General features: G+C 32.9%; 1 protein-coding gene and 1 non-coding gene across 2 annotated transcripts in view; both read left to right on the top strand.

Moving 5' to 3' along the window:
• Nucleotides 1-8,701, top strand: part of LOC108309135 (ankyrin repeat domain-containing protein 30A-like) — a 13,088-nt gene that overhangs the window by 1,292 nt on the left and 3,095 nt on the right. Inside the window, exons 2-6 of the mRNA XM_017535316.2 lie at nt 1,583-1,697; nt 1,860-2,033; nt 3,986-4,092; nt 5,737-5,874; nt 8,467-8,531. Coding sequence (XP_017390805.2) covers nt 1,583-1,697; nt 1,860-2,033; nt 3,986-4,092; nt 5,737-5,874; nt 8,467-8,531 — 599 coding nt within the window. The remainder of the gene's footprint in view (nt 1-1,582; nt 1,698-1,859; nt 2,034-3,985; nt 4,093-5,736; nt 5,875-8,466; nt 8,532-8,701) is intronic.
• On the top strand, nt 7,104-7,210 carry LOC119472281. Its single transcript, XR_005201403.1, has one exon. It is a non-coding gene; the product is annotated as a U6 spliceosomal RNA (small nuclear RNA).

Genomic DNA, 8,701 nt, shown 5'->3' with positions numbered 1-8,701 from the left:
TACATGAATCCAATAGAACACACAATCCATAAACACCAAATACATGAAATGACTGCCCTTTGGAGAAAACTAGATGTTTATGCCACAAAATAAGCTCCTGATAGAATATAAATTAAAAGGTGTTAATATACAAACTGACAAAACTACCAGAAGATAACATAAATGCTTATTTACACAGGTACCTTTTTATGTTGACAACTAAGAAGCTCAGAAGCAAGCACTCTGAAGGTTAATTTAGCAAAACAAAAATTAAATAACCCTGAATATGAGAAAAAATAAAAGGCAGCATACACATAAAATATTTACTACACATGTATGTTCATGTGTGAATACATATTAGATTTAAAATTCTTCATTTTATAGAAAATTCACTCAACAAAAAACCCTCTGATTTAAAATTGGGCATTAAATTAGAGATCTAAATTGCATATCTAAAAAAGTACTTTGTTTCTAATTTAAAATTAGGCAAATTACTTAAGATCTGCAGGTGACCCATGCACACAGGGGACAGTATTGTTTTCCTGGTCAGAGAAGGCATTTAAGTTGAAAGAGGAATCAATACTGTTTTCTATTCATAAAGTTTGTGACGATAAAGAGCAATGATATTTATACTGCTCCTTAAAGTTTAAGTTGCAGATGATGTTTCAAATAGATAATTTGATGGTAAGTACCATATTAAAAAATTATATATGCCCATTAGTGATCAATTCAATTATACTGAAATATTTTTAGAAAATAATGAAACATACAATTTCTTTTCTGAGCACGGCTTAAAATCTCAATGTATTAAGAAGAATTCATAGATTGGCTCTTATAAATGCATTTCAGTGAATTTATAGCATGGGATAATATGTGAACACTGAAGGTAGAAAAACATACACAAATATGTTGATATTTAAAAATGTATTTTGGTGTTCAAATGAGAGTAAAGCTCAGTTTGATTATACATACACACAGACTATATGTATTACATGTATGTATATTGTGTTATCTGAAATTATGTGCAAAATATAAAATTTGTTATTCAGGGCATTTGTTTTAATATAAAATGTAATTTCTTTGTATTATCTTTGATTTCTGCGTTGAGAAAACAATCATAATTGTACCATTTTACTTAAAATGTTGTCTTTGTTAAGTAGTAGTAATAATTATAATATCTACCAATTACCGAGCTGTTGCATGTGCTAGGAACTCTTTGAAATACTTTGCATAGATTCTCATTGAGGCATTATCGTGATGTCCTGTGAGATAACTGCTGTATTCATTCTCACTTTATTGATGAGAAGATTGAGGCACAGAAAGGCTAAGTAATAGCTAGTAAGTGAAAGACCTTAAAGTAATATTCAAGCCCAAGTTGGACTGAATCCAAAGGCCAAGTTCCTTCTATTCAAATAGGCCACTCTTGGATTAATGTATTGAGTTATAAGATCGAGTGAACATTGTACTTTCTGCAGCAGAAAATTAAATATTTGTTTTGAAGGCAGAGAAAGAGCATGGTATTTAATGTTTACAATTACATAAATCATTGTATGTTTTGAGACAGTGGACTAAAATTTCTTAAAAGGTCCTCTCACTCTCATAGGACTGCTCTCCACTTGGCCTGTGCCTACGGCCATGAGAAAGTAGTAACATTACTGGTAGACATGAAGTGCTTGCTTGACATCTGTGACGGCGAAAACAGGACACCTCTGATGAAGGTAAATAGTAGCCAGTGCTTTCAGCAGGAGATGGATTTGGTTGAAATACATAGAATGAAAATGGACCTATCTCATTGAAATACAGCTAGTTTGTGAAACTGGAGAAATATTTATTTTGATTTCCTATAATTTAAAATTTTCTTCTTGCTTTAATACTAACAGGCTCTACAATGCCGGAGGGAAGCTTGTGCAAACATTCTGATAGATTCTGGTGCTGATCCAACTATCGTAGATGTGTATGGCAACACGGCGCTCCACTATGCAGTTTACAGTGAGAGTTTGTCAGTCGTGGCAAAACTGCTGTCCCATGGTGCAGACATTGAAGTGAAAAACAAGGTAGACATTAACCAATGATATTTTCAAAATATTTGAAATCCATTTGTTTTAACATTAACATATGTAAGTGCTTTTATATTTAAAGGTTGAAACTGCTTGAATGAAAATAGTTTGAAAGAATTGTCTATGTGTTCTTTGAGTTTATATCATGAATGTGGTGACTTTAAAAAAATAAAAAATAAAAAAATAAGAATTGTCTAAGATTTTACTTTAAACATTAATATTTTTACAAGAACTATTAGAGAGTATGGCTTTTCTGTGCACTTATGATAAACGTTTGAATTCATTAAAGGTAAAACTTTTTAGAGTATTCTTCCCCATCCAAGTTGTTTTTTCTTTCCAATTAGTGTAAAACTACAGGAAAGCAAAATTTGACTGGATAAATTGAGTCAACATGTAAAATTTAGGAGACATGCAGAAATCTGAATTTCCTCTTAAAGGTTTGAATCTGGTGTCTCTCGTGCCCATATGACTGTTTGGTATGCTATGAAGAGGTTCTAGCTTTACACAAAGCATATGTTTTCCAGTTTGCTACTGTGCCCACCTAGGTACATGATGTACTCAAGTTACCTCCTCTGCCTCTATCAATATTTCAGGTATCAATTCCTCTCTCATAATATATTTTGTTAAAGATTTCAAGGTATTCAAGACAGTTGATAGGTGTTTGTAATATATAGTTTATATTCTACATTAATTCATTAATAATGCTGTTGACTTCTAGAATTTAGATTTCTAAACAAAGATTTTTCTTTATATAAACCATAAACCATAAACAATTATCTTTAACTTGAATGCCTTTAAGCCTTTTTAGATCAATCATGTTTATATTTGCATAGGTTATGCATTTTGCAGAAAATATTATATCTTTCTTCTCAGAATTGTCCCTTAAAACTCAAGTGATTCAGCGGCTTCTATTATGCTAATTCATATGGATGAGTTAGAACTTTCATTAATGAGCCATTTTATTCATATTTCTGATATTTTGCCAAAAAATAAGTAGCAATTATAATACAAACCAGAATAAAAATGGATTATTGCATTTAAGAAGTAGATATGCATTAGGATCCTAAGATTATCATTAGAATTGAGAACAAACTTTTATACTGAATTTCTAATAGCTGAGATAAAATTCTATTGTCTTATAATACAAGAAATTCCATGAACCATTTAATAATAAGCAATCAAAATTCATTTGAAGCCGATCTATTTTAATTAGAGCCCACTTCCTTACTGACTCATTTAGAGCAGGAGTGCCTGACATTGGCATCTGGGATCTTGGGATCATTGATCAAAGAGAATCAAGTGAGTTTGTATCACCCAGAGGAGACCTCCATTTCTCTTGGGAAGCTTTCAAAACTGGATTCTTGAAATTCTAATTTGTCAAATGTTAATGTTTGCCAAAAAGGTATATATTGTCAAATAAGGGGTAGGCAAATTTCAAGTCATTTCTTGAATAATGGATATTTAATTCACAGTTTTATGATATTTCTTGAACTTAGATAATGTTGAAATCTGTTGAGGTACAGTGCTTCTGGTGAGCTAATTATTCCTTGGAATACAGTTTAAGAAACACTGCTCTGCAAGTGATAATTTAGATTACTAATTTAATTTTAAAAAACCAAAGTCTTTACTACTATGTCTTAGTGTTTAAGGCTATAGAGATAAAAGATACAGCCCCACACCCTCAAGAAACTCTTGGTTTAAATGGGAAACAAATCATTGCAATATAATGTTTTTTGAGATATTCAGAGTTAATGTGGTGATGCAGAGGCTGAATGTTTCCAAGGGAAGGGGCAGTGGATGGGAAAGCACAGAAAAGGGAGAAGTAGGAACTGCTATTGATTTACTTCCTATTTTATGTGTTTAAGTTCACAGGATATTATATAAGGTATTCAGTTCAGCTGAGAAATATGTAATTTCATGAATTATAAATTGTTTTTACTGTTTTGCAGGCTGGCCTCACACCACTTTTACTGGCCATAACAAAAAGAAGCGAGCAAATTGTGGAATTTTTACTGACAAAAAATGCAAATGCAAATGCAGTTAATAACGTTACATGGTATAGTAGTTCTTCTTTTTTTTTTAATTAAAAACAGTTGAGTAGTGTTCTAGAGTAATTACTCTCAAGTCAGAAATATTAAATTGATAATATTTACTTAAAATTATTAGATTATAGTGAAAAATATCAACACAAAGTATCAGGAAGAAAAGTAATTATTTGGACTGACCAAAATAAGGAACAGCATATAGTAGGATTTATCTTCTCTTATTATATTGGCTGATTCTTATTTGTAATCTGATGTTTTTGGTTGAATTATCTTCTATTAGCTAAAGTGGTTCAGTATTAGTTTTAAAAAGTATGAACTTTTCTGGTTTTTAATTTAACATTGAATGATTAACACTTTCATAATATTTTTCTAACTTCTGTTTTTATACACTTTTTTTAAAAATGCAATATCTGTTGGGCATGGTAGCTCTTACCTGTTATCCTAGCAATTTGGGAGGCCAAGGTGGGTAGATCATTTGAAGCCAGGAGTTTGAGACCAGCCTAGCCAACACGGTGAAATCCCATCTCTACGAAAAATACAAAAGTCAGCTGCACATGGTGGCACATGTTTGTAGTCCCAGCTACTCGGGAGGTTGAGGCAGGAGAATCGCTTAAACCCAGGAGGCAGAGGTTGCAGTGAGCTGAGATTGTACCATTGCATTCCAGCCTGGGTAACAGAGCAAGACTCTGTCTCAAAAAAAAAAAAAAAAAAAGCAATATCAATCAAAAGTAGGAGTTTAAAATCATTTTGTCTTTAGGATGACTGTTTGCTTTAGGTTGTTTTCTTTGAAGAATGTTAATGTTAGGTTATCCCTACATGGCTATTCATTGGTATCACCAGATACTGTGAATTTATGATTATTCCCCTTTTTATTCATAGTGTATTTTTATTTTTAATTTGTATGGGTACAGGGAAAAATACAGGTATTTTAAATTTGTATGGGTACAATTAAACAATTTGTTTCATTAAACAATTTGTTTAATTGGATTAACATTTTAGTTAATGAAGATAAGCCATAGGTGAGTGATGAAGACAAAAGGGATAGACTTTTGATTCACACAAGACTAGGTTTAATTTCCTCACTTGAAAGGTGTGAATTTGCAAACATTACTTAATACCAAGTATGATTTTCTATATGAAAAGGAGAACATGTCCTTTAAGGACCATTGTGTAGAAATAACATTATGAATATCAACATCATTTAACTCACTGTCTCATACATTCTTATCAGCATCATTAACTGAACATATTATGACTACTACTGATATCATTATCCCTAATACTGTTTTAAGCCTTCAGATTGCTTTCAGTTGTCTGACTTCTAGCTGACTTTGAAGTACAAAATATTATATCAGACTAAGGAAGAATTAGATAATTCTTCACTTAAATCTGTGCCTCTTTTAGATTACTGAACAGACCTTTTTTTGCCTCTCAAAGCACTTTATGTTAGCCACTTCTAGTATGCCATATCCCAGTGGGACACGAATCTTTTTGCCCCTTCCTTTTAGCCTTGGTGGTGATTTACTAGGATGAACACTTGAGCACTCAAGATACTTATGTTTGTTAGTATTACGTAAATGGTTAATTCTACACTGACAGACAAATATTAAAACGGTTCTGTTCCTAATAATGAAGTTATTTCTTTGTTATTTTAGCACAGCCCTCATGCTTGCAGTATGTCATGGGTCATCAGAGATAGTCGGCAGGTTTCTTCAGCAAAATGTTGACATCTATGCTGAAGATATGCTTGGAATGACTGCAGAACGTTACGCTGTCGCTTGTGGATTTGATAAGTAAGTGTTTACATTTAAAGGCTAGGTGAAATTTCATAGTTTGTTTGAGATAATTTTTGGAAGACAGTGAGTTAGTTCATTCATAAAGAAAGTAGGCAAAAAGCTAGACTAGTTAGAAGGAGTAATGGGGCCAGGATTGTTTCTTTTAGGATTTTCAACAACTCTGTCCCTAGGGATCCTATTGCTGTCTATTTGATTTGAAGTGTAATGCCTGTGTGTGGGATAAACATAGTGTCACAATTTTGATTTTTCTAATTAGTTATTTGGGTCTTGAAATGTCCACTTTAGCAGAAAACCTGAGAGTGTCACCTGGGGTCTGTCTTTCATACCTTCACCCTTGAATTTTTAAAAAGAATTTAAGGGGTTCTCTAAGTCCAAGGAAGACACTCCTTTTGTACAAGTCAGAAGGCCTCGGGGAAATTGCCATTCTCTTCATTTTGTTGTTTCCATTGATCGTGTTGCTGCATTGTTGCCATTGAATCATGACCTGCAGTCTGGTAATGATTGATCTTGGTGACCAGGATGCCCTTACTAATGATCCCTCAGTCTTCATGGTGATCCATATTTGGACTTCAAAGTTATTACAGTCTTTAAAAGCTTATTACATACATTTTCTCAGCCATTGTTTCCAAAGCGCCAGCACCCTGCTCTGGCAGCTAGGACTTTTAGCTTTAGCCACACGCATAGTGAGCAAATTGACCCTTCTTCTCATACTCACAAGCTGATGTGAAACCCACATCTTAGTCTTGACTTAGCCTAGACCTTCATGGTAAGTAATCCTTTGAGTGGCTTTACCTCTATTTTCTCTAGCAAATATTAGTTGTGATAGTTAGAAACTGTAAGTCAGGTTGAAATAATGCTATAGGAAGAAATTAGAGACCCATTTGGTCTTTGTTACCAGATCTATATCCCTGGCCCTTTGGATCCTGTGTAGCACCATTTTGTAGATAGTGGAGGAAGGTCTCATCTTGTTCTGGAAGATTCCACGTCATCTTTCCCCAGTTGTAGTGGGTTCCAACTTGTGGTTGTCCCCTCAAGTGATTCTTTTTTCCTAAAAGTAAAAATCTCCCATGCTACTTGTATCTCTACCTTGAGTTTTAAAACTATTTTTAAAATCCTGCATTACCATGAAGCTATTCAATAGATTTCACTAAATCTCAAGTAACTTAGTTAGATTTAACAGAGCTGAGCCTCATCTGATTAGTCTTCATGTACAAAAGTAGGCATTTGTGCTGGCTTCAATGGTACACAAACCAAAACTGAAACAACATCAAGAAAATCAGCATGATCCCTGCACAAGGATGACACACAAATCTGTGCAGTGTTGCATATTTCTTGCAGTCCCCAAAAGGACATTTGACTACTTTCTAACTAGCTCCAAGAAAATGATGTGAGTCAAAGCAAAATGGGTAACACCCAGTACTGCAATGGTGATTTTCACACAAAAAGTATTTATGTAAGGTGATCTATGAAATGAGATGATGGTGAGTAACACATAGGATCTTGTGTGCAATATGTTGTTACTAAGCATCTTGGAAATGAGAAAATACCAACTTTCATCTTCTTTGCAGAACTTACAAAACATAAAGGTAGGGTTTTGTCTTCCATGGCAGCTGGAAATGAACACGTGACTAACAAAGATTTGTTGTTTCAGAGTTTAAGGAGGTAGATAAAGGGTAATAGTAGTCCAAGCCAGATGCTGACATCTATTAGTTTTCTCCCTTTAGTGTGATTGATGAGCTTAGTAATAGAGGATAATCAGGTTATCTAGTTTAATGAATTAATATATTTATAAATAAATTTCCTTACAAATTTTAAAATAGCTTAGATGCCCTGAATTACAAGCCACAAAGAATAGAACATCTAATAACCAAAAGTATGAATTAATAATGGAAAACTGCAACATTTGAACATTGTAACCTATGAAGAAACACTTTTTTAATAATTTGTTTATTTTTTATGGAGATAGTGTCTCCCTATGTTGCCCAGGCTCATCTTGAACTTCTGGGCTCAAGCAATCTTCCTCTTACAGTATCCCAAAGTGCTTGCATAAGGCATGAGCCACTGCACCAGGCCAATACATTGGGTTTTATTGAGAATTTAAAAATAGTTTTAGCAATATGTTCAACAAATTATTTCATTGCTTCACCATTTCTTTGAGCATTTAAAACTGTTATCTTGTTAAATCTTTATAATAACCTAGTGAAATAAAGCTCTAAAATCCTTATTTTTAGACCACCTTGAGCCTAAGAGAAGCAAATTATTTAAAAAAAAAATACCTGTTTGTTACTGTGCTAGGACTTATTCTGAGTTAAGGGCATTTTTTATTATGCCAAGGTAACTCTAGTTAATTTACTGAGTTATACTGCCCTCAATTCATGAGCATTTCATCTTACTTTCTTCTTTAAGCTTTCTTCTCTATGAAGTGTAATAAGTTCATAGAGGTTACAAACTCTAGATCTATGGAATAAATAATATTGGGATGTTAGCTTTGATATTGTCTGAAATATTCTAAGAACTTAATAAATTTGGTAAATGTTTTTTATATTACTGTTAAAATAATAATTTTATTTATTTCATTTTTATACATAGCATTCATCAACAACTTTTGGAATATATGCAAAAGATATCTAAAAATCCTCAAAATAGCAATCCAGGTAAGATTCCTGATAAAAGTGCTCTTGGTGGGGGCATGATAAGATTATGAAAGTGTTGATCACAAAAGAGAAATTTAAAAAGCAATGTGTAAATAGCATGTGTTTACACATATATGTATGTGTATGTATATACATATAGCTTTGATTTTAGTTTATAATTCATTAGTTAA

The sequence above is a fragment of the Cebus imitator genome, unplaced genomic scaffold (assembly GCF_001604975.1).
Source record: "Cebus imitator isolate Cc_AM_T3 unplaced genomic scaffold, Cebus_imitator-1.0 Scaffold92, whole genome shotgun sequence".
Lineage (NCBI taxonomy): Eukaryota > Metazoa > Chordata > Mammalia > Primates > Cebidae > Cebus > Cebus imitator.
Note: the sequence above shows the minus strand (reverse complement) of the source record. Positions and strands in the feature narration are given on the sequence as shown.